General features: G+C 31.2%; 7 protein-coding genes across 7 annotated transcripts; 5 read left to right on the top strand and 2 right to left on the bottom strand.

Annotated features, from left to right (window-relative positions):
- Positions 1 to 1,361: 1,361 nt before the first annotated feature.
- On the top strand, positions 1,362 to 10,136 carry LOC134834050 (cytoplasmic aconitate hydratase-like). The gene is made up of 8 exons (XM_063848574.1): positions 1,362 to 1,508; positions 1,707 to 1,796; positions 1,861 to 2,760; positions 3,804 to 4,021; positions 7,508 to 7,770; positions 8,501 to 9,390; positions 9,663 to 9,880; positions 9,946 to 10,136. The coding sequence occupies exons 1-8, from the start codon at positions 1,502 to 1,504 to the stop codon at positions 10,057 to 10,059; spliced, it is 2,700 nt and encodes an 899-aa protein (XP_063704644.1). The 5' UTR covers positions 1,362 to 1,501; the 3' UTR covers positions 10,060 to 10,136.
- A 1,363-nt stretch (positions 10,137 to 11,499) lies between these two features.
- Positions 11,500 to 12,876, top strand: LOC134835284 (BTB/POZ domain-containing protein 6-A-like). The gene has a single exon (XM_063850156.1). It carries the CDS (start codon positions 11,674 to 11,676, stop codon positions 12,874 to 12,876), a length of 1,203 nt encoding a protein of 400 aa, XP_063706226.1. The 5' UTR covers positions 11,500 to 11,673.
- Positions 12,877 to 14,110: 1,234 nt separating this feature from the next.
- LOC134836183 (large ribosomal subunit protein uL29) lies at positions 14,111 to 14,958 on the bottom strand. The gene is made up of 3 exons (XM_063851449.1): positions 14,865 to 14,958; positions 14,505 to 14,641; positions 14,111 to 14,436 (listed from the first exon to the last, which is right to left on the bottom strand). Exons 1-3 carry the CDS (start codon positions 14,865 to 14,867, stop codon positions 14,205 to 14,207), a joined length of 372 nt encoding a protein of 123 aa, XP_063707519.1. The 5' UTR covers positions 14,868 to 14,958; the 3' UTR covers positions 14,111 to 14,204.
- Positions 14,959 to 15,039: 81 nt separating this feature from the next.
- On the top strand, positions 15,040 to 18,781 carry LOC134835684 (nucleolar protein 58). Its single transcript, XM_063850603.1, has 6 exons — positions 15,040 to 15,181; positions 15,255 to 15,337; positions 15,586 to 16,023; positions 16,726 to 17,126; positions 17,675 to 17,829; positions 18,073 to 18,781. The coding sequence occupies exons 1-6, from the start codon at positions 15,137 to 15,139 to the stop codon at positions 18,610 to 18,612; spliced, it is 1,662 nt and encodes a 553-aa protein (XP_063706673.1). The 5' UTR covers positions 15,040 to 15,136; the 3' UTR covers positions 18,613 to 18,781.
- A 643-nt stretch (positions 18,782 to 19,424) lies between these two features.
- On the bottom strand, positions 19,425 to 21,233 carry LOC134835686 (programmed cell death protein 6). Its single transcript, XM_063850606.1, has 4 exons — positions 21,044 to 21,233; positions 20,733 to 20,824; positions 20,334 to 20,617; positions 19,425 to 19,901 (listed from the first exon to the last, which is right to left on the bottom strand). The coding sequence occupies exons 1-4, from the start codon at positions 21,097 to 21,099 to the stop codon at positions 19,797 to 19,799; spliced, it is 537 nt and encodes a 178-aa protein (XP_063706676.1). The 5' UTR covers positions 21,100 to 21,233; the 3' UTR covers positions 19,425 to 19,796.
- Positions 21,234 to 21,245: 12 nt separating this feature from the next.
- LOC134835687 (DNA-directed RNA polymerase I subunit RPA12) lies at positions 21,246 to 22,476 on the top strand. Its single transcript, XM_063850607.1, has 3 exons — positions 21,246 to 21,441; positions 21,495 to 21,717; positions 22,311 to 22,476. Exons 1-3 carry the CDS (start codon positions 21,303 to 21,305, stop codon positions 22,333 to 22,335), a joined length of 387 nt encoding a protein of 128 aa, XP_063706677.1. The 5' UTR covers positions 21,246 to 21,302; the 3' UTR covers positions 22,336 to 22,476.
- On the top strand, positions 22,431 to 24,472 carry LOC134835685 (RNA-binding protein 45). Its single transcript, XM_063850604.1, has 2 exons — positions 22,431 to 22,693; positions 22,759 to 24,472. Exons 1-2 carry the CDS (start codon positions 22,547 to 22,549, stop codon positions 24,007 to 24,009), a joined length of 1,398 nt encoding a protein of 465 aa, XP_063706674.1. The 5' UTR covers positions 22,431 to 22,546; the 3' UTR covers positions 24,010 to 24,472.
- The last annotated feature ends 1,008 nt before the right edge of the window (positions 24,473 to 25,480 follow it).

Raw genomic sequence — 25,480 nt, 5'->3', positions numbered from 1 at the left:
TTTTTTAAATTTAAATACCCTTTTGATTTCAATATATTTAGAGAAGATAAGCTAAATTCTATTTTGGCTTTCTAGACATAGCTAAAACTGTGTCAAGTAAATCTGGATAAAATCACAGCTAAATGGTAGGTCCACTGCACTGATACTTTTATATTGAAATTGATGTTAAAGGAAATCCCCAAGAGCGACGGTCTTTTCACTTTTTTATGATATGTAGCAAGGGACGTACGGCTTATGACGAATATTTTACTGTTATAATGTTCTCACAACAAAGAAAGTAGTTTTTATTCCTCAGAATAAAGCAACCTGTTCCGTTTTATGCCACTTTGGTTTTTTTTTGTTGCGACGCTTCTTCTACTTTGACAAACATTGATTAAACGGTAGGCCGCAAATATTCCAAAGTCTTTTCCAAGTCTGTTTGCATCGCCATCCATTCCAGTGTTCATGCAGAGCCTTTAGTTTTTACTTCAATTTTTTTTTTGTTTTTTGGAGGGACCACTTCTCACGCAAACTTTACAGGAGCATTCGTCATGTTCTTCAAAGCTCTTTTACTTTGGTAAAAGCGATTGCAACTGTTGCAACATTGATTATTTCCTCGACTTCGGTATCATCTAAAGAAATTTAAATATTCTAGTTAGTAATAAATAATTAATTATTTATGATATTTTTTAAAAATTTCAATTAATTATTATTTATTAATGATTTTTTAGTTAATTAGCAACATTTTAACAAAAAAAACAGTATTTAATTTTTAGATAGATTTTAAATAGACTTCAAACAATATTATCAAATTAAAAATAACAAATCCTTAAAATGGAATTTCAAAATTTTGCAAAAAAGGGTAGTTTTTATTGTAATGTGCCCTTTGTCATAGAGTTGCAGGTACGCCACTGTGAAAAAAGGATCTATAAAAAGCTGAATTTCAATTTATAAATAAATTTTTTCTCCTGAAAAAAATAATTATATTTAAAAATAAAATTATAATTTTAAATAGTATTTCCTATTTTAATTTTGGTTTTTAATTTCCTTTAATTTCTTTTAAGAAAATAGTAGAAAGAAATTTAACGGCACTTTTTAAATTCACTGGGATTGCCACATTTGTGTACATTTCATTCGCTTTGATGTACGACGTGGCATACTCATCACTCTTTCAAATATTTTTAAATTCCTTAACATAAATTTTAATTTTTTGTATGAAAATTCAAATAAATTTCATTTAAAATTAAATATTCTTCAACTTTTCATAAATTTTCGTTTATATCATGCAATTTTTGATTAAAAACTAAAATTTTTCATGAATTAGAATCAAAGCTGATTCCAAAGTAAATTGAATATCGCGACATACTCTAAAATCTTATCTAGTTGATTACACGGCAATCGTGGTCGGCATTTGGAATTTTAATATTTTTGCATTTTTTTCGCGCAAATTTACCGATAAAACTTATCAAAACTACTCGAAAAAAGTTTTTTTGCAAGCAGAAGAAAAAGAAAGAGTCAAAAAATGTCTGGTAAGTCGCCAAATTCTGTCGTAACAAGAATTCCATTCACACCTCTATGATAGAGAAACCTTACTTAATACAAAAGTACTTAAATTAATGTTGAATGATACGTACGCACGCAAAACTTGATTAATATGCACCCGTATAAAGGTCACATCGTGAATTGATAATTTCGGTCGGATGATACTTTATGTGCTTTTTTTGCAGGCCCAAATCCATTCAAGCATTTGGAAAAGGAACTCAGCATAAATGGAGAGAATTTCAAATATTACGATATCGCGTCATTCAATCAGTTTGGTAAGTAACAGTGGACGTGTCGCGTACTTCAAAGTGCATTAACCTTCGTTTTTTTTCGTTGCAGCTCACCTTCCGTTCTCGATTCGTGTCTTGCTGGAAAGTGCCGTTCGTAATTGTGACAATTTCCAAGTGAAGGAAGCCGATGTTCACAACATCTTGGGATGGGCTTCGACAAATGGCGAGGGCTCAACCGGTGCCGACATCGAAATTCCCTTTAAGCCAGCTCGTGTAATTTTGCAGGATTTCACTGGCGTTCCAGCTATTGTGGATTTTGCTGCGATGCGAGATGCGGTCCTCAAATTGGGTGGCGATCCCGATAAAATTAACCCCATTTGCCCGTCGGACCTGGTAATCGACCACAGTGTTCAAGTGGATTTCTCCGGAACGCCCGATGCCCTCGACAAAAATCAAAATCTCGAGTTTGAACGGAACAAGGAACGCTTCACTTTTCTCAAGTGGGGCGCACGTGCCTTCAATAATTGTTTGATTGTGCCACCGGGCAGCGGAATTGTGCATCAAGTAAATTTGGAGTATTTGGCTCGTGTGGTTTTCGCTGAAGGCACGAACGGATCGAAAGTCTTGTATCCCGATAGCGTCGTTGGCACGGACAGTCACACAACGATGATCAACGGATTGGGTGTCGTTGGATGGGGTGTCGGTGGCATCGAAGCTGAGGCAGTTATGCTCGGACAAGCTATTTCCATGTTGTTGCCCGAAGTAATTGGATATAAACTCGTTGGGACACTCAATCAACTTGTCACGTCGACAGATTTGGTTTTGACGATTACGAAACATTTGCGTCAACTTGGTGTCGTTGGAAAATTTGTCGAGTTCTTTGGACCTGGCGTTGCGGCATTGTCGATTGCTGACCGAGCAACTATCAGTAACATGTGTCCCGAATATGGAGCAACTGTTGGTTATTTCCCGATCGATCAAAATTCCATCAATTACTTGAGACAAACTAGTAAGTAGATAAATTTCATAAAAATTAAATTATTTTAAATTATAATAAGGGCTGCCTCAATTTTTGAAAATTTTTTCTTTCTTTCTAAAAATAATCCAATAGCCGTTTTATGGTTTTTATTTTCATAATTTTTTTAATAAATTTTTCGATTTAAAATTTTTTGTTGCTGAAAAAATTATTAATATATGTTTTTTCTTTTAAAACAAAAATTAATTTTTAATCTTTTTTTAAATTTTATTTTTCAATAAGGATTGTTTCAATTTTTAAAAAATTTCTTTATTTCTTTCTAAAAAAAAACTTAATGAAAAATCATCGTTTTATGGTCTTTTTTTCATAATTTAAAAAAAAATTTTTTCGATTTAAATTTTTTTTTGCTGAAAAAATAATTTTTTATGATTCTTTTAAATTTTTTTAAAAATCTTTTAAAGATTTTTTTATTTTATTTTTCAATTATTTTTTTTTAAATCAAATTTTAAATAATTTAGTGTCAGTGTTAAAATTCAAATTCTTTGATTTAAATAACACAAAAATATTCTTTATTTTTCTTAATTCCTCAAATTTTTACGAATACACAAAAATTTTGTTTTTAATTTTTATTTCGCAACCAGTTTATTTTCACCGTAAGGCAAAAGTAGAAGACATAACTCAAAACTGGTCAAGAATTAAAAGTTAAAAACAAAATGTTTGTGTTTTTATTCGTGAAATTTTGAGAAATTGAAAAAAATTAAGATTATTTTTCTATTCTCAAAAAAAAATAATTTTTCCTAAATTTATATTTAAATTCTTTGAATTTCATAAAAATATCGATAAAAGGTCAAAAATAATTTAAATTTTAAAATTTTATTCAAAATATAATTTTTATTATTCGGAAAAAAAAGAATTACCAAAAAGAAGTAAATAAAAAAAATATTTTTTAAATTTTTATTAAATAATTAATTAATAAGAAATTAAAAATTTAATTAAAAAAAATTATCAATTTGATAAAAAAAATTAAATTAATTAAATTTTAAAAAAAATAATAAAATGAATCAATTTTTTCCTAGGTCGTTCTGAGGAGAAAATCGCAATAATCGAAGCTTACCTGAAAGCCACCAACCAACTGCGGGACTTTGCAAATGCCGATCAAGATCCCAAATACACAAAAGTCATCGAACTCGATCTCGGCACTGTCGTTACCTCCGTTAGCGGACCCAAACGCCCGCACGATCGCGTCTCCGTGAGCGACATGCACAACGATTTCCGTCAATGCTTGACGAACAAGGTAAAGCTGATTCATTGTTTTTATGCGACAAACTTTGCCCAGTGATGGTAATTTCAAAAGTACATCAGACTGAACGAGGTTTGTCGCATAAATCCCTGGAAAAAAGGTGAAAAGTAAAGAAAAAATTGGTCACACTTGATCGTTGCATGCGGACTAACGGTGTTAAAGTACAACTACTGTGATTCTATTCAAATGTGGAATCACAGCAGAAGTTCCTTTAATACAATTATCCTTTTTCTTGTATTTCTCCTCTTCTTCTTCTTCTTCTACTTCGGTTTTTGTCTATTTTTGGCACTTTTTTTTATGACCACCCGGTGATTTTTTGTTTTCTTTTCCATTGTTTCACAAATCCTTCGTTTTAAAAATGCATTTTTTTACAACAATTACCTCTAAGTAGGTACTTTTCCGAGAATTGTAGAAAAAAACAAATATTTGCTTGGTCAGTAAAAATGGTCAGAAAAAAAAATCAAAGGCAATAAACCTTTCTTTTGAAATTTTTTTGCCATTGTTAGCGACTTATTTCTCTTTAAAAGTTTTCTTTACGATGCCGTTCGAATGCAATGATATAAGGTAACTAGGCTGTGATACGATTTTTGTTAAAATGACACGTATCAAACCTTAGTTCCTTCTAACAGCACAAACATTTTTTTTTTGGTTGAAAATTTTGACGATGATTTTTTTGATCGTTGACCGCCACTTGATGCTCAATTCCAATAGCATTGCAGTGATGAGCTAGCTTTATGATGTCAAATAATAAATCATAAGGTAGACTCACCAAAGGAGCGCAATTGGAATCTAATTTTGGACCTTAATTCCGCTGGAATACTCGAAAAAAATAATTTTTTGTGTGATTCGAACAACTTTTAGGACGCGAGTGTTCGGTCTAGTCACTGTTAATGAAAAATAAAGCGACTACGACGACAATCGCTCTAAAAATTGTTCACATTTTTTTATAAAATTTTTTTTCACTAATTTTTTTGTGATGTTTTTTGTCAGTTTTATGGATGAACCGTTGCCCGGTGAGATAATTTCAATTAAAAATCTCAAAATTTGTGTTTAAAAAAAATGCCAGGCAAGATTCTATCAATACCACTGTAGCTGCTTGATCTAGACAACCGCTTCTCCTCACTGCCGACAACGAACTGATTTCTCGTATTTAAAATTCTTTGCAACTCATTCAAAAAAAAACTTTTTTTTTCTTGTTTAATTTTTTCAAAAGAATATCTAGTACAAATTTTTATACCTTTGCTCCTCAAATTACCAAACTGAACTGATGACCAAACATAACGAATCGTCAATATTTATACCTGTGTCAGCACAGGTATTTACAAAATGCATTTTTTCGGGGCTGTATTGTTATTGTTATTACTTACTGAGTATTATTAGTCAGTTTGAGGCATTTTTTGGGTGTGTATGCGTGTAAGGACCTCTTAGAGGAGTCGAGAATGAGTGTGTGGGTGATCGTTATGATTTAATCCTTAAAAATTTGTGAGTGTGTGTGTTAAAATTATTTAAGAATAAATCTGGAAAAATTGAGAAATGAAGAGATTTTGGATTTTTTTGGAGATTTTTTTTAGTTTTTTCTAATAAAAATTTGAAAAAAAAATATTTTTTTAAAATAAATTGCTTGAAAATTACTCTAAAGTCGGTAAAAATGAACAGAAAAGAAATTCCTGTTTACTTTTTATTTTAAAAAATTAAATTAAAATTGCCTTGCAGCTGAAAGGACATACGAGCGTATTTTTTTTCATTCAAAATTAGTCTACTTAAAATTAATTAATTTAAAATATTTCTAAACAATAAATTTAAAAATAAAAATTAAAAATAAAAAAAATTTAAAGTATTTTTTTAATTATTTAAAAGTATAATTAAAATTTAAATTAAAAATTAAAAAATAAATTAAAATTTTAAATTAAATTAAATTAAATTTATTTATTTTTTTTTTTAATAAAAATATACAAGGAAAAAATAGAAAATTTTAATTCATTTTATTTTATTTAAATTTTAAATAATTTTATTTTTTAATTTAAAAACCTTAATTTTAATTTTTCAAAAGTCATTGAAAATCTAAAATTTTGTAAAAAAAAATCTTTTTAAAAAAATATTAAATTTTCCAACAATTTTTTTTCCTTTTTCTTTTATTCTACCTGTACTCTAAAATTAAATTAAATTTCTTTAATCCACGAAAATTATTTTTTTTTCACAAAATTTAATTTATTTAATACACAAAAGTTAAATTTATTTTATTCTCCAAAACTATTTTTTTTTACAAAAATTAAATTTATTTTATTTACTAGAAATTTTGAAAATAAATTTTCATAAATAAGTTTTTATTTAAAAAAAATTATTTAAATATTTAAAAAAATTAATTAATTAAAAAAAAATTTATTAATTTTAAAAAAAATTAAATTATTTTGAACAAAAATTTAATTAATTTATAAAAATAATAATTAATTAATTAATTTAAAAACAAAAAATATTAATTAAAAAAATTTTCTACTGAATTTTATTAAAATTGTGTAACTTTTGCAATTAAAATTAATTTTTTTTTTGACAGACAGACATCCCTCGACATATTTTCTATCGCAACATTCTAGAATAATCATAACTTCAAAAAAATCTAACACATTAAAATCAGGACGTCTAACGAAAATACATTAATACACAACAAACAGGTACCTTATCTTTTGTAATGCTGTCCTTTGCTTCAGGTAAAAAAAAAATACCAACACAAAAGTCATGAGAATCCACCAACGCTACATTTCTTACGCATTTTTTCAACTATGATTCGCCCTCGTGAACGAAATTTATCAATTAATGAGAATTTTTAGACATTTTTACTTAATTTCATCAAGTCTCGTCAGATTTTTATAGGCAAATGAGACGAGACTTAATCAAAAATCAATTAACGGGGCCAGACAAGAGGATTTTCGGTGATCATGACTAGACTTAATTATTTATTTTTTGCTGAAAAAGGGGTTGAAGCTCATTGTTGACCTAGATTATTGTTCAATTTGCCAAAAAAATTATTTAGGTTTGTTTGAAAAAAATTGCAAAATATTTTCGTGTACTCAAAAATGTTGAAGAAACAGCGTCGAAAAAAAAATTAAAGTTTATTAAATTTTTACAATTATTTGTTTTGAAAAAGTTTTATGACACACAAAATTCTTTCGAAGGGTTTAATTTTAGTCTGTCTTTTGTTTTCCGAAAAACAATTTCGTTGTAACCTGCCTCAATATAATAAATTTCATCATTCCTTCATGATTATTGTGCAAATGAACCGAACAGGTAACGAAATATGTAAATAATAACTTGGGTTTCTCTTTTGCAATTAAAATTTTTATTTTTTGTCGAGATAATCAGAATTTTTCTTTTGTTTCGATATTTTTCGTACGAAAACCCTAAGTTGACTTTAAAATTGTATCTTAATGAGGTCATTAAGCAAGGCAGACACCTTTTAATTGTCTTTTTTTTTTCAATTTTCAGGTTGGTTTCAAGGGATTCGAAATCGATCCTGCCCATGTCAAGGATGAGGGAAGTTTCACTTGGAGCAACGGCGAGACTTATACAATCAAGCATGGGTCTGTCGTAATTGCTGCGATCACTTCCTGCACAAATACGAGCAATCCTTCGGTCATGTTGGGCGCTGGAATGTTGGCACAAAAGGCTGTTGCTGCCGGTTTGAGTGTCAAGCCGTACATTAAGACGTCGTTGTCGCCGGGATCGGGCGTTGTTACGTATTATTTGAGGTAATTTTGATTTTTTAAAGGCGATTTGAATTAAAAATGAATTCGTTGCCTTATTTTAAAATTAAAAAAAAAAATATATTGGGACAGAAAAAGATCCTAAAATTATCAAACTATGGAAAAATTCATCGATTTATAATATTTTGTACGGAATTTCAATTTTTTTACTAATTTTCCTAATAATTTTTTCGTCATTTTTCAATAAAAAATCAATTAAAAAATAATTTTAAAAAATTCACTGGATTTTTTTTAATTCAACTTTGTTACTTACTTTCACATGGAAATTTTTGAACAAAATATTATTTTTTAAGAAAAAAATTTAAAAATTCTCAATTTTTTTGACATTTTTTCCAAATTCGTTTTTAAAAATTATTTTATTCATAAAAATTTATTTGTCAAAAAATAACAAAATTAAAAAAAATCGGAACAAAACAAAAAATATTTTTAGATTTTTTTTTAATCAATAAAGATTTTTTATTTAAATTTTGTTGAATATTTAATTTATATTTTTTGTAGATTGTGAATTTTTAAATAATTTTTGATATTTTTTTATAAAATTCATTGAATTATTTTTTTTTAATTTTAGTTTTTTTAATAAAATAAAATAAAAATTTTAAATACCCCAAAAATCTATGATTTGGGTAAAATTTTTATTAATTTCAGAAAAGGCTTTACAGTTTCGTTTGAAGTTAATTTAAACGCAAAATTAATTTAAAAAAAATTTTTTTTACAGAGAATCCGGAGTCATTCCAGCCTTGGAAAAATTAGGCTTCAACGTCGTCGGCTACGGTTGCATGACTTGCATCGGTAATTCCGGTCCTCTCGAAGAAAATATCGCCAACACGATCGAAAAGAACAATCTCGTCTGCTGCGGTGTCCTTTCCGGCAATCGTAACTTCGAGGGACGCATTCATCCGAATACTCGTGCCAACTATTTGGCATCTCCCTTGCTCGTAATCGCCTATGCCATCGCTGGCACGGTCGATATTGACTTTGAAACGACACCCATTGGCCACAACAAAGCCGGCAATCCCGTTTTCTTGCGCGACATCTGGCCAACACGCCAAGAAATCCAAGCTGTCGAGCAAAAACACGTCATTCCAGCAATGTTCAAAGAGGTTTACGCCAAAATTGAGCAAGGCTCGCCCGCATGGCAGGGATTACAAGCGCCATCCGGCAAACTTTATCCTTGGGATGCCTCCTCGACGTACATCAAGCATCCGCCATTCTTTGAGAACATGACGCGCGAACTGCCAAAAGTGTCGTCGATCACCAATGCTCGTGCCTTGCTTTATTTGGGCGATTCCGTGACAACGGATCACATTTCGCCAGCTGGATCTATTGCGCGCAACAGTCCAGCTGCTCGTTACCTTGCCGAACGAGGACTCAAGCCACGCGATTTTAATTCCTATGGGTCACGACGTGGAAATGACGCGATCATGGCTCGTGGCACCTTCGCCAACATCCGACTTGTGAATAAATTGGCAAAGGCAGCGGGACCAAGGACAATGCATGTGCCATCGGGCGAGGAAATGGACGTTTTTGATTGCGCTGAAAGGTATCGCAGTGAAGGAACCGCTGTAATTGCTGTCGTTGGCAAGGAATATGGAAGTGGATCGTCTCGTAAGTCATTTAAAATTCGATTTGTAAAACAAGATTTTTTTTTCGGGAGCAAAATTTTTATTTTTCAAGATTTTTTCTATTTTTTAAATTAAAATTTTTATGATTTTTGGAAGAAATTTTAAAAAATCATAAGAATTTTCCAACTTTTTTTCATCAAAAAATTATTTTTTGTAATATTTTGATAAAAATTTTTAATAATTTTTTGAAAATTATAAATTCATTAAAATTATTTTTTTTATAATATTTTAAATAATTTTTTTTAATCAAATTAGGCGATTGGGCAGCCAAAGGTCCATATTTGTTGGGCATCCGTGCAGTAATCGCTGAATCTTATGAACGTATTCATCGTAGCAACTTGGTTGGCATGGGAGTAATTCCTCTTCAATTCTTGCCCGGACAAACTGCCGAAACCCTTGGAATTACAGGCAAGGAACAATTTAACATCAACATTCCCGATGTCTTGACGCCACATGCCAAAATTACTGTCAAGGTAAATTTTGATGAAATTTAAAAAAAATTTTCAAGTTTTTTATTTATTTTTTTTTTCGATTTTAGACCGATTCTGGCCTTGAATTCCAAACAATTTTGCGCTTCGACACGGAAGTCGACATAACTTACTTCAGAAACGGAGGAATTCTCAACTACATGATCCGCAAGATGATCCAGTAAATTTGTTGGAAAAAGAGTTTTGTTATCAAATTTGTTATATCCGGTTTTGGGAGAAATAAAATATTAAATTTTTAAATAAAAAATTATCTTTTTTAATTTTTATTAAGGCTGCTTCAAATGAAACTTAATTGTTTATCCGGTGTCCTATGTTAAATTGCAAAAACGCGTGGGGCAAAAAAATAAAAAGTTTAAAATTTCATCAAATATTTTGTTTTAAAAATCAATTTTCTTATCTAAAAATAATTTATTTTTTTAATTTCCAAATTTTTTTTCAAAAATTTAAATTTTTAAGAATTTTTGTATTGAAATTCGTATTTTAAATAACATAAATTTTTTTTTCGAAAAAAAAAAATTTTTCCGATGCCCCATTTTTTTTTAAAATTTTTACAAAAAAATGGGGCAAAATAAAAAAAAAGTTAAAAATTTGTCCAAAAATTATCGTTTTTTGTTGTATTTTAATAATTTTTCAAGACATTTTCAAAAAAATTTATAAAAAATTTCCAATTATTTTAATTTTTGTTTTGAAAATCATATTTTAACTTGAATTTGCTTCACTAAAAAAATTTTTCATAAAATTACTGAATTAAGAAAAATTACTGACAGTTATTTTTAAAGAGAATTTTAATTTTTCAATTTTTAACTTGATCTTAAATCAATTTTTAATTTGAAAGTTTCAAACAAGATTATTAAAAACAACAAAAATGTTGATCAACGATGAAAAATTGCTAAAATTTTGTCATTTTGTATGAAAATAAGTATTTCAAAACTTTTTTTTTAATTTTACCCCCTCCCCCATTTTGAAAAAAAGTTTTTGGGACAAAAAGTTCAAAAAAAAAAAATTGGAGCGGCCTAAATTACTAAATTTATTTTTAATAATTTTTTTAATTTTTGTCTTTAAATTTTTATGAAATTTTTTTTCTTTAATTTTCTTTAAAAAAATATTTTATTTTCAAAAATTTTGACAAAAAATAAATTTTAAAAATTTTTTTTATTTTTGATTTTCATTTGGAACGGCTTAAGTATTTTTTTGTTAATTTTTTTCCATCCTTTTCTTTAACGTCAAAATTTATTAGAAAAATCAGATTTTTTTTTTTAATTTTTGCCTTTTTTGTGATTTATTTTACCTTTTCTTTAAAATTAATGAATTAAAAAAATGTCATTAAATTCTTTTATATTTCAAATAAAAAAGTTTTAGTTTTTTTAAATTTTCCTACAAAACACTCAAACTGTGCCACCGTCACACACATTCCGCGCCTGTTTTGTATTCATTTACCGGCAAATCGAGGCCACAAGTACACGAGAGTATTTCAAGTGCATTGATAAGGGTTACTGACTGGCAGAAACACATGGTGCGCGCGCATCCCTTTCAACCACTACCAATCGATTACCTTCGAGATTCCCATTTTCTCGCACTTTTGACAAATTCCGCACGAAAATCAAGCAATCCGCCGGCAAAAATGTCAATTTCCGTGTGAGATTCATTCACCAAAGTCTGCCAATTGTGATAATCCTCGTTCTTTCCACGCCGTTCTCCGAAAATTATCGACTTTTTTACCACAACCGTGAAATTATTGACCAAGCAACGACACAGCCGAAGATAAAAATAGATCAAAAATGTTGTCTCGCAAGCCATCAAAAGTGCGCGGCAAAGAGGTTTTCGACTCAAAACGTCTCTCGGATTGCGAATTTTGCTTCAGTGAGCCCGGAGAAACGACAAAAATCCTCTCGGCCAATCGGGCGATTCTTTCGCTGGTGAGTCAAGTGTTCGAGACGATGTTTTTCGGAAGTTTGCCCGAAAGCACAAGTAAACCCGTAAAAATTGAAGACATCGATTACGATACGTTCAAAACTTTCCTGCAGTACATTTACACGCGCGAACTGGATTTGGAGTCAATTGACGATGCCATCAAACTTTTCTATGCTGCCCGGAAGTACGACGTGATGGATGTCGAGGACACGTGCGAAGCTTATCTCTACACGAAAATCGAGCCAGGGAACGTCTGCCAAATTTTCGAGTTTGGAAAACTCTTCGAAAAACCCGAATTACGGGAAATTTGTTTGACCGTTATTCGCGCGAAAACGAACGAAGTCTTTGCTTCGGCGGGATTTCTCGAAGCCGATTTGGGCACTGTGATAACGATTTTCGAGCAAGATGAACTTTTCATAAATTCCGAGCTGGAACTCTTTGAAGCGCTCAACTCGTACGCCACGAAAAATAATTTGCTGCCCAGATCCGAGGAGGAACGCAAAAAACTCTCGTCTTCGTCTTCCAAAGAATCTTTCGATGGTGGTGCCGTCGTCGCCGTTTCAACGAACAAAAAGTCAATTCCCGATCCACCGACAATTTATGATGCCGTACGAAAAATCCGCTTCCTCACAATTTCCGGTACGGACTTTGCGGGCGAGCCAATGCGATCGGAATTGCTGTCACAACAGGAAAAATTGGCGATTTTGAGCAATTTGGTCGCTTCGACATCAGCTTACTATCAAATGCCGGAGGGATTTACGCAGGACACGAGTGTCAGGGGAGATCGCATGGTTTTGTGTAAACTGAGAAAATTGCAGACAAATTATCCGAATGCACGGTTTTGTTGTCCGCACGACGGAAATGAGTCGAAAAGTTCAATTGATTATATCCTGTTTAGTTGCACGCAGTTCTCGAGTGGCCGGCAAAAGATGATCAACTGTTTCAAGGAAGACGGAGTGAGTGAAAATTTGAATCATGTGTTGGAAAAGAATAAACCAGCTAGTTTGAGGGCACTTTGCAAGTATATTAAGCAACATGAGCTGGATATAAAGTATTTGAAGGACTACTAACGGACAAGGACGGCCGAAGAAAGGCACCGAGCACTTTTTGTCAGAGCAATTTCGAAGAGTTAATCAACGAATGTGATTGAAAATTAATTTTTATCCGAATTTTATCTCCTTGAATTTTTCTGAGAATTTAATTTTTTTAACAGAAAAATTTAAATTTTCGCTGAAAACAAATTTTTAGTGTAATTTCGATAATTTTACATAAAAACGTAAAATTGAGCCAAAAATTAAAATTTTAAAAGCCTCACTTCATTTAAAAGTCACTCCAAATTAACTCAAAAAAATTAAAATTGTTCAAATTGTGTCCAAAATGATCGCTTTTCAACAGTTTTTACCAAATATCGGCAACAAACATTTTTTTCAATATTTTTTTTTACAAAAATAAATTAAAATGACTTCTTTTTTACAGTATAATTTTAACTTAAAAGAGAATTTTAAAAAAAATTTAGGTCGTTTTCAATAAAACTAAAAATTTCTGAAACAAAATGCAAGTAAAATATTGAAAAATAAAAAAACTTTTTATATGTTTTTCTAAAAATAATTTTTTCATTAAAATTTTTTAGAATCATAAGAAAAATACAGATTTTTTGTTCAATTTTTCTCAATAAAAGGTACAAAAATAATAAAATAATTATGATTTTTATAGTAAAAGTTCAAACTTTGCGAAATAAAAATTTAGTGCCCGAACAATCAGAACAAAAACAAAAAAAATAATTTTAAATTTGAATTTTTTTTATCCGTTTTTGAATAAAAAACTTTAAGACTTTTTTTTTGTAAATATTTAAAAATTAGGTTTTAAATTTTTTATTAATTAGAAAAATCACCTAATTTTTTTTTTTTTAATTTAACTTCTTTAAATATTTTAAAATGAGACAAATTGAGTTTTATTTGGAGTGGCATAGATAAATTAACATAAAAAAATTGAGTAAATAGATTTTTAAGCTCAAGTTCATGATTGAAATATATTCAAAATCGTTAAAAAATGGTCTTATTTTAATAGAAATATTAAGGTTTTCGTATAAATACTTATAGAAAAATCAAAAGTACCCTAAAATTTTTTAATTTTAAAATATTTAACTATTTTGGAGCAGCAGATTGGAAAAATGACAAAAAAATTTTTTTCAGTAAAACTTAAAAAATTTCATTAAAAGTTAAATTCTTAGAAAAATTCATCCTCAAGGGTTGTTAGCACAAGAAAAAATTAATTGAATGTACTGCACAGAAACACAACCACGAATTAAATTACAAAAGAAAAAAATTTGTTTTCTTCTCTTATTTTTTATTGTTGAAAAGGTTTTTAGTTTCGTATCCACGCGCGTTGTTCCTGCAGCTTAGGCCTTGACGGCGAATTTGCGTTGTGGATAGACGGAACGTTTTCGCTGCTCCTTAAGAGTAATGCGTTTGGCGTCTTGTGGGCTCAAGGCTTTGCGCATCGCACGGGTCTTCTTTTGTCTAAGATCCAAGGGGCGGAATTTCTTGCCTTTGTACAATTTGCGCAAATTCTCCTTTGTCTTCTGGTTCATGACAATGTAGCAGCGGGCAATGGATTTACGGACAACGCGACTAAAAAATTAAATTAAAAAAAAACATAAAATTCGCTGTCAATAAAAATTTTGAGGTTAACTACTTACATCTTGGAGAGCTTTGATGGAGCTCCGCCAGTCACTTTTGCAACACGAAGATTCAACAACTCAGTTTTGAGTTCTTCGAGCTGCTTAGTGAGCTCTTTCTTGTCCTTTTGTCGCAATTCTGAGCACTTTACTTTACCCTGCAACGAAAAAATTGAAAAAAATATTAGCACACTGTCGTCTATACGCAAAGTCAACGTGGTAATTTAATTCGCGGAAATGTCGCTGAATTCCACATTCGAGGGGGAAATTTCACTTTTGGACAAATCTTCGGCGGTTTAATGCACTTTTAACACACAATTCCGCGAGGAATCCGCGAAAATTCCACGAAAATATTGGAAAAATTAAAAATCGAGCACGCACCATGTTTGACAATTTGATTGAAAAGACAGACCCACGTCAAATTTCCAACGTCCTTGACAATCGGCAGCGAAATGTGACCTGGGCTTTGTGATTTTTTCGATTGCCGAGTGGGACACATGCGCTGTGTAGGTGATACGTGTCGTACAGAAGCATCGTCTCGGCCATTTCAACAGTGGAACGCACATGGTCCACATCTGTAGCAAATATTTTCCGCAATTTTACTGAAAAATAGGAAAAGTTTAAGCATAAAAAGCGTCAAAAACTGAGGAAAAATGTTCGTTTTATACGAAACACCTGCCGGATATGCAATTTTCAAGGTAATTCTAGCGAAATTTGAACTTTCATACCGGGACACCATGTGCTCACACGCATTGTTTATCTCCATTGCAGTTGCTGGACGAGAAAAAAATCAAGCCATCTTCCGTGGACAATCTTTTCTTGGAGTTTGAGACACCGGAAGCCGCTAATAAAATGTAAGTTTCCCCAAAATAACTGAAAAACACGTGAAATCGACTCTCGTTCCTTCTGCAAATTGAAGCCCACGTTTGTAGAATTTTAAAATTGAGTCGTAAAAAACATAAAATCATTAAAAGAGCTTCACTCTGTATCACAAAAGCCACAGTGATGACAGATTTTGCTTTTAAGAACACTTGTCCATCCAGTTTTTTCGATTTTTTTCATGCACAACCAAACTAACCTCTTCCCAAATTCTCGTTTCTAGCGTCAAATTGAAGCATTTTGAGAAATTCAGTGACACAACGGAAGCTTTGGCAGCTGCATGTGCCGCTGTCGAGGGCAAAGTCTCAAAACCACTGAAAAAAACGCTCAAAAAACTCGTGCAAGAAGATGTCCAAAGTCAGTTGTGTGTCGCTGATGCGAAACTTGGCAATGCCATCAAGGACAAACTTGCGCTGCAATGCGTCTCGAATACCGCCGTCATGGAATTGATGCGGTGCATTCGTACGCAGTCGGAAAGTTTACTCGCGGGACTACCAAAGAAAGAAATGACCGCAATGGCACTCGGTTTGGCGCATTCTCTGTCGCGGTACAAGTTGAAGTTCTCTCCTGACAAGATTGATACGATGATCGTGCAAGCCCAGTGTCTTTTGGATGACTTGGATAAGGAGTTGAACAATTATATCATGAGGGCACGTGAATGGTAAGAGATATTTTTTTGATTTAAAGGTCGCTTAAATTTTTTTTTCGAATTCTATCATCCTTAATTTGAAAAATCAGAAATTTAATGGAAGAAAAAAAATTTTTAGAATTTTTTTAGATTTTTTTTTTCAAATTTTCAATTTTGGACAGTTTTTTAATTAAAATTTTTTTTCACAAAATACTTTTTTAATTTTTTTACTTTTTAATATTTTCTAAAATTTAATTTTTTTACATTCTAAATTAAATTTTTAATCAGAAAATCTCAAGAAAAATACCTAAAAATTAAAATTCGGCTTGGATTAAAAATTATTTTAATCCAGAAACTTTTTATTTTTTTTTATTTGTCTGCAAAAAAAAATAAAATATAAAAAAAATTATCTATTTTCTAAAAATAATAATTTTCTGAAATTTTTTATCTAAAAAAATCTATTTTCTCTTGTTTAAAATTTTTAAAATTTTATTTTTTGGACAAAAAATTCGAATTAAATTTTGAGCGGCCTGAACCATAAGAAAAAATTATTTTTTTGTCTTATGAAGCACATTAAGTGATGACAACCCCATAATATTAATAACTTGTGACAAATGATGATCATATAGTTATACTTTCTGACAACCTCTTGTCTGATAATGTGCGCCCTTTTAAAAATTTGAACTTTTTTTACACAATTCTCATAAAAGTTTGCATTTTTTTGCAATAATATAGGTACGGCTGGCATTTTCCAGAGTTGGGAAAAATTATCACCGATAACATTGCCTTCGTGAAAACCATAAAAACCGTGGGAACACGTGATAATATGGTGAGTGCCGATTTGTCGGAGATCTTGCCCGAAGATTTGGAGGAACGCGTCAAGGAAGCTGCCGAAATTTCGATGGGAACAGAAATTTCTGATGAAGATATTACCAATATTAAGCATTTGTGCGACGAAATCTTGTCAATCAATGAGTACAGAATCCACTTGTCGGATTATTTGAAGACGAGAATGGTCGCGATGGCACCAAATTTGACAATTTTGGTCGGAGAAACGGTGGGAGCGAGATTAATTGCTCATGCCGGTTCGTTGGTCAACTTGGCAAAACATCCCGCTTCAACTTTGCAAATTTTGGGTGAGTTTGATTTTTGTAAAAAAAAATTTCAGGCGAGTAAATTTTGATTATTTGATTTTTTATCGCATCAGTTTAAGATAATTTTTTTTTTAATTTTTTCAAACAATTTTTTTAAGTTAAAAAAAACTAAATTTTTTAAATTATTTTTTTAAGTTTTTTTAGAAATTTTATAGAAAAAAAATTTAATGGTCACGTGACTTAAAAAAATTTAAAAAATAAAAATGTCTCATATTAAGATTTAATATAAACTTTAATTTTTTTACATTTTTTATCAAAAAATTCTAGGAAAAATGTCAAAAAATTTCAAATTTTTTATATAATTTAATTTTTTACCCCACAATTTTTCATTAAAATTGAAGAAAGTCAAATAATTAAATTTTTTCGCCTTACTTTTTTATTTCAATTGATGATTTACAAGAAGGTTTCGCAAAAATAATTCAGATGAATGACAGTGATTTCATTTCTTGGCTGTCTGACAATTTTTTTATTATCAAAAAATTATTATTTGTATTTCAAAACACTAATTTTGTAATTTTTTCGCATTACAGGTGCTGAAAAGGCTCTTTTCCGTGCATTGAAGACCAAAAAGGACACTCCCAAATACGGTCTCATCTACCACGCTGGCTTAGTTGGACAAGCAAGTACCAAGAACAAGGGAAAAATCTCCAGATCGTTAGCTGCAAAGGCCTCATTAGCCACAAGAGTAAGTTGAAAATTAATTTTTAATTAAATTTAGATGAGAGTCGATCAGGGATAATGCAGGATTTCCACCTGCATTCTCCAAATAAGTGCTCTCAGAGCAATTTTTGTCTTTTAAAATACTTACAAATGGATTTTGACCGTTTGTGAATACCTGTCAAGGCGAACAAAAATTATTTCTTCTCTAAAAAAAATTTTTTTCTATCTTTAAAAAAAATTTTCTAACAAAATTTCTTAATTTTTCCAGGTTGACGCATTTGGCGAAGATGCCACCTTCGAATTGGGCACCGAGCATCGTGCTCGTCTCGAAACTCGTCTTCGCATGTTGGAAGAAGGTAACTTGAAGAAAATCTCCGGCACCGGCAAAGCCAAGGCCAAGTTCGAAAAATACCACGGCAAGAGCGAAGTGAAGCAATATCCAGTGGCAGCCGATAACACGTTGCCTGTTGGCAAGAAACGCAAACGTGACGACGACGAAGAAGCGGAAGAAAAACCCGAAGTCAAACAAGAAAGCGAGGAGAGCGACGAACAGCCCAAAAAGAAGAAAAAGAACAAGAAAAACAAGGGCGGCGACGAAAGTGTCTTGGACGAATCGGTGACAGTGAAGCAGGAAGAGGAAACCGAACCAACTTCCTCGAAGAAAAAGAAAAAGAAGAACCGCGATTCCGAAGCGGCGGAAACCAGTACAGTACAAGACACAACGATGGAAGTCGACGACACAGTGCCAAAATCCGAGAAAAAGAAGAAGAAAAAGAAAAATAAGGAAAAGGAGGAAAGTGATGACTAAAAAAAAAAATACCAACTTTGACCACCTTGTTTTAATTTTCTTCCTAAGTTTCGTAGCAATATAAGTTGTTTTTAAGGACAAAAACTTGTATTTTTTAAATTTTACAAGACAAAAACACACACAGATTACTTTAACAATAATAAAAATTTTATTTTGTTTAATATTACAAAAAAAAAAATAGTATTTTATTTATTTTGCTATTGTCTTTGAAACTAACCCGGAATATAAAATCTACAAGAAACCAGTCTGAAAAGCACTTGAACTTATGGACGTTTTGTACATTTTGAGTGCAATTTTTTGAGAAAAATATTTTTTTTGTTTTGAAATACTAATTTTTTTGCTGAAATTCCAATATCTTTTAAAAGAAGTTTTTCAAAATTTCAAATCAAAGTTTTAAATTTTTTTTTTAATATTCGATTCCCAAAAACTTTTTTTCAAAATGGGGGGGGGGGGGCAAAAAAATAAAAAAAAAATTTTTTTAAAGCAAATACTTTAAATTTAGATGTTTGCAAAATATTTTATTATTTTTTCGTAAAAAAAAATAATCAAAAAATTTTAAAAAAGAAATCTATTATTCAAAATTATTTTTAGAAGAAAATTCATGAATAATTATTTGCACAATTTTTTTTTATTTCGTTTTTAATTTTTTTTTTTTTTATTTTTTATTAAAAATTTTAAATTATTTTTTGAAAAATTTTTGATAAAAATAAAAGACCAAAAAAAATTTTGAATCTCAAAATTTCTTTAAAATTGGATAATTTTTTTTGGGAAAAAACATTTTTTTTTATTATATTAATAATTAATTAAAATCCTTTTCGTAAAAAAATGGTCAACAAATTTTTAAAAAGAAATCTATTATTCAAAATTATTTTTATAAAAATTTTAATTTTTGTACTTTTTTTTATTTTATTTTTTTATACCTATTTGAAGCGGTCTAAAGCCATATTTTTATTTAATTCCCTCAAAAAATTGCACTCGTTTTGAAATATGGCTTAATTAATACACCTTCGTTTCATATTTTATGGCTTACTGTTGCTCAAAGATCGATATCTATATTAAAAGTATATGAAAATATTTACATGAACTTATCATTGTAACGAAAGTTTAGAACTTATTGATAGCTTTCAACAGGTAAGACACGATTATTACACAATAAATTGATAAGAATTCGACTTTTTCTTTGTTTAGACAATTTTTAGACTGAAAACCATCGACAAAAATTGTTCGTAGTGAATGGTGATGACTCCATCTTGGTCCGTATCGTATTGACGAAAAGAGTTTGTCAGGGTCTAAAAAGAAAATTCATCAAAATTTTTTCATAAATTGCTATTTTTTAATAATTTTTCGTAAATTGCTATTTTTAAGGCTAAATTGATTAAATTATCTGACTTTTTGCCACTAAAATGTAATTTAATTTTCTAAAATAAAAATTTTGTTAAAAATTTAAATTTGGTCACGTGACTAAAAAAAAGTCATTTGAAATTTAATTTTTAGTAAAATAAATTCAGACCATTTTTTGAGCTTTTTTTAATATAAAATTCATGTAAAATTAATCAATTTATGTAAAATTGTAAAATTGAAGATTTTCCAATCAAAAAATGTAAAAAAAAATTTTGAATAATTATTTTTAATTTTTTCCCTAATTTTTTTCGTCAAAATCGTAGTAGATGTGACAAAAAGTCAAATAATTTAAAATTTAACCGCTAAAAAACATTTCTTACGTATAAAATGATGCAGCATTGAATAAAATCATCAAACAAAATTGTTCCATTGCCATGACGATCAAATTTGCGAATGAGCAAGTGGATGAGATTATCCGAAAGTCGATATCCGAACGAGGTAAGAGCTGTTTTCAATTCATTCTGGTCAATATTTCCAGAATTATCGGTATCGAAGGACCGGAAACAATTTTGCCAATCAGTGACATACTTCCACAAAGCACCAAAATCCTGAAAACTAACCGTTCCACGATTCTCACGATCGAACATTCCAATCATTAAACGAACTAAAACACGAGAAAAAAATAAAATTATCAGTAACGGCCATTCAACTTTTCAAAATTCGATGACGAATCTATGACGCAATATTTATGATTGATGATTCACGAGTCTCGAATTTACCTGTTTCTGGATTGAAAGGCGACCATGTGCCATTCGAGAGGGCTTGTTGGAGCTCATCGGCGGAAATGTGTCCACTGCGGTCCTTGTCGACTCTGAAAATTTCAAGAAAAATAATTTTTTTATCATTTTTTGTGGCACGAAAAATCAATTGAATGCAAAATAAAATTAAACAAGAAACATTTTCAAGGTCAAACATTCCGAAAATCCATGTAGAGACAAGAAACATAAGGTAATTTATGATAAACAATTTCGTCATTGATTGATTTATTTCCTCGAAAACTTGACATTGAAATTTCATCAAATTTGCTTACCTTTGGAAAACATCCCACAAAAATTGCTGGTTTGGCATCGATGAGGAATACGACATTTTTCTACTTTTTTTTTTGCAACGAAAACGACTAACAACTGGAAAAAACTGGCTCTACAGAAAAATAAATAAATTTTTGAGACAAGTTAATTTTCAACTTGATTCAGCTGATGATCGAAATACTCACGAAATTCGACTGTCACTCCATTCCGTTTGTTTTTATTTATAAAATTCACGTGTGCTGAAGTTCAACAATTAAAAAAATGTCACGAATTGCTGCAGATCTTGGCGACAGCGATGTAACTCCTGGCTTCTGTCCAAATTGCGGATCAATATTTCCCCAATTGAGACAAAGTGGCAACGTTATTTGTTACACTTGCAAAAACGAGTTCCGACCAGAAGGTAATTTATTTTGTTTTTGTGGCAATTTGCAATAAAGTTGATGTTTTTTTTAGTTTTTGGAACAAATGAATGTGAATATACGTTGCATTTTAATACGTACCATCCACCGAAGGAGAAGGATCTGGTAGCACTGAAGAAGGATCAGGATGAAGATGAAGGACCAATTGTCGAACGGAAATGCCCTCAATGTGGAAACACGAAGATGTCGTATGCCACTCTCCAGCTGAGGTCTGCCGATGAAGGTCAGACGGTGTTTTTTACGTGTACCAAGTGCAAGTAAGTCGTTTTCTTAAAAATTTTAATTAAAAATTAAATTTAAATAATTATTAAAATTTAATTTATTTAATAAATTATTGAAAATTAAATTTAAACTGATTTGATTTAAATTTATTTTATTTAGGCGATTAAATTTTTTTTTTAATTTTTTGATTTTTTGTCCCACGAGGTCAAAAATATTTAATTTTTTAATTTAATTTTTATTTTTTCCTCTGATTTTTTTTCCCTAAATTGATATATTAAATTTTATTATTAAAATTATTTATTAAAATTATTTTATTTAAAATAATTTTATCAATTAAACTGATCCAAAATTTTGAAAAAAAAATTAATGAAATATTATATTTTTCGGATTTTTTTAATTTTAATATTCGCCCAAAAAATTTTTTTTTAATTATTTTTTTCAATTTATTTCCCTATTTTTACTTTTTTTATGAAATTTTAATATTTTAAAGCTTCGGAGCATTCTAAATAATTAAATAAATTAATTAAAATTAAAATAATTAATTTTTATTTTATTAAAATTTAATTAATTAATGATTTTAATTATAAAATAAATAAATTTAATTCTTTTTTTTTATTTTTTTTTTCAGGTATAAAGAAACAGAAAATTCATAAATAAAACAAAATTTGTATTTGAAAAAAACTTACCTGTAATCAATTGTTCACCCTGATTTTTTTGACCGGCTGCGATTCCGATTGTCATTCTGTGTGTTTTTTTCGATTCAGACGGATTGGTAGACGCTTGTGACATTGAATTCCGTAAAAAAATAAATAATTATAAATTGTCTTGGAAAATTGTGTGTTAAACTGAGAAAAAAGCAGGAAAATGTCGAAACGATCCTCGGACCGCAATGAAAAGAGTGAAGATACGCCGCCAATGTCGCGTCTTTTTGTGATTTGTGGCAAAAATCACACCGAAGAGGAATTTCAAGAGGCGTTCGGTCCTTATGGAAATGTCGAAGAGATTTATATGGTAAGAAAAAATTGGTTTTTTATGGTGTTTTTGGTGAAAAATTAACAGGAAAAATTATTTTAAAGGTTAAGGATAGAGCAACGGGCGAGCGCAAAGGCGTCTGTTATGTGAAATTCAGCAAAACGAGTGAAGCGGCGAAAGCGTTAGAGGCTTTAAATGGGAAATCCATCGGAGCGGAGGGCCGTTCGATCAAAGTTGTCGTTGCGTCGAGCCGTGACAAGGGTAACAAACGGTATGCCGACGAGGAAGAACGTTATCTGAGACTTTTTGTAATAATCCCGAAAGAAATGACGGAAGACCAATTACGCGACGAGTTCCAACAGTACGGAAACGTAACAGACATTACTATCCTGCATAGTAAAAATACGAAAGATGGCAAGTGCTTTGCCTACATAAAATTTAAAAAGTTCTCGGACACGGCGAACGCCATCGAGAATTGCGACCCGAAATACAAAGCGGTGTTTGCGGAACCGAAACCCTCGAAAAATGACAATAACACCAACAACATGAATACCATGTCGTCCTACATGAATTCCTACTCGGACATGATGCCCCTGGGACGCTCTGGCGGCGGCGGAGGACCACTTTACGACAGAGACCGTGACACGCGACGCATGTCCGATGATTTACCGCACTTTGGAATGTCCGCCATGCCTGCGATGCAGCAAGAGACGACCCTGAACGTCATTTGCTCGCCCCAGTTGACGCAAGACCAGTTATGGCGACTTTTTGACATCATACCGGGACTTGACTATTGTCGGCTGCACGACGACATGGGACGCTCCAATACCGCAACTGTCGTCTACACGAGCTACCAAGCCGCCAAGTATGCCAAGGAGAAGCTGCATGGCTTCGAGTACCCGCTCGGCGAACGACTGATTGTCAAGTTGCAGGAATCGGGGCACGGGAGCATGATGTCGGGCGGCGCCGATCTCTTCAGTTTCGATACGCCCGGCGGCGTCGGCGGAAGACGCAGCGATCCCAATGATATTCCCTGCACCACACCCTTGCCTCCGATCAAGCCGATGGCAGCGATGTCGGCTCCGTGCCGAAAACGACTCTTCATTGTGTGCACAAATGGACCCTTGCCCGCGAACATTCTCAAAAATGCATTTTGCCGCTTTGGCGATCTGATCGAGGTTTTTCTGCTGCCCGGCAAGAATTGCGGATATGCCTTGTTTGCGAACGAGACGTCGGCCGAGGACTGCATGGCAACGTTGCATGGCGCCGAACTCGCTGGCGTGCGACTCAAAGCGATGGAAGCCGACGAACCGAATCAGGGAGGCCGAAAACGCCTTCGGCAAGACGACAACTAGAAAGACCGAGGACGCAATTTATTTATTTATTCGCTGAAACACACAAACTCACACACTTAAACACAAACACACAAACACGCAAGAACAAACTCCAATCATTTTAACTATTTTCATTACATTTAATTAATGTATAAACACACTTGTAGCAAGGAAACTACTTAGGAACTTGTCGCTCATACTCTTATTAATGACCGAATCTGCTATGGGTGAGACATTTTAAAGAAAGAAATACAAAATAACCATTTTATTGCTTTAAATGTGGACAAAAAAGACAATTTTCTTTCTACAAAAATTAAAAGTCAGACAAAAAAACTCGGACTGAAGCACAAAAAAGGACATGTGACTTCAATCTGACATCTGAAAATTCATTTTTCACAAAGTCTTAGAAATCTCATTTTAAAAAATCCAAAGGTAAGTTTCCTTTTAATCAAATTTTCAGTATTGCTAAACAAAAAGCCTGAATAAAGAGAAAATTTTATGTAAGAAAATAATTATTTTTGATCCGTGGCTTCATTTTTTTCCCAAAGTAGGCTACGTTAACGTCAATCATCGTGCAGACAAAACAGGAAACAGTCACCGATTTGTAACACAAACACAGTTACCGGTCAAGATTTCCCCGAATGTGTACCAAACAAAAATTTCATAACACTTTATTATTAATTTTGACATGCAACAATCAATATGTACCTACGTGGAAACATTTTTCTCCTAATTACTAGTCGGTAAGGTAAAAAAAAGAGAAAGAGAGTCCTTTGCGCACTACAGGCGAGTGTGTAACCATGTTATTTTTTGTAGTTATTATTATTTTTCCATATTGTATTTCATTTTTCAAAAAGGGACATTACGAAAGGGTTTTTAAATGGGGTTTGAGGTTTTTGTTTGTCTGTCCGTCTCTTAGAAACGGAAATTTTATAAATATTCTGATTGAAAGTTTTGTCATTTTGTAAAAAAATGATAATTTTCATGGTCGGTTTTTTCAGTAAAACATTTCAGTTTTCAACAATATTTTTCAGTTAAAAAAATCTAAAAGTTTTAATTGAAAACTAATGATTTTTTGACCGGCTTTTGAAATCAACTTAATTGTGACTTTTTTTTACTGCATTCATTTCCTACTCTAAAAATTAAAAAAACATGGATCATTTGTTTTTATTTAATTTTAAATTTTAAAAAATCTGTTAAAAATGTTAAGCATACTATATGATATATCACTGACGGATTGTTATCGCATTAGAAAGTCCTACCAAGTGTTGAATTTGAAAACTCTATTCTAATGGAAAACCTTTAATTGAATTTTTCTGTGCTAACTTTAGTAACGATGGTGTCAATGGAGTCTTGCCGATAAAACTATTTACATGGATGAGCATCTTACACGTAAAACAATCTCTTTAAAAAAAAACTAAAGCAAAACGTTTTTCGACACATATGGACCAAAAATGGTAATATACCTATGTATTAAAATGACATGAAGAGC

The sequence above is a fragment of the Culicoides brevitarsis genome, chromosome 3 (assembly GCF_036172545.1).
Source record: "Culicoides brevitarsis isolate CSIRO-B50_1 chromosome 3, AGI_CSIRO_Cbre_v1, whole genome shotgun sequence".
Taxonomy (NCBI): domain Eukaryota; kingdom Metazoa; phylum Arthropoda; class Insecta; order Diptera; family Ceratopogonidae; genus Culicoides; species Culicoides brevitarsis.
This window is presented reverse-complemented; position numbering and strand designations above follow the sequence as displayed.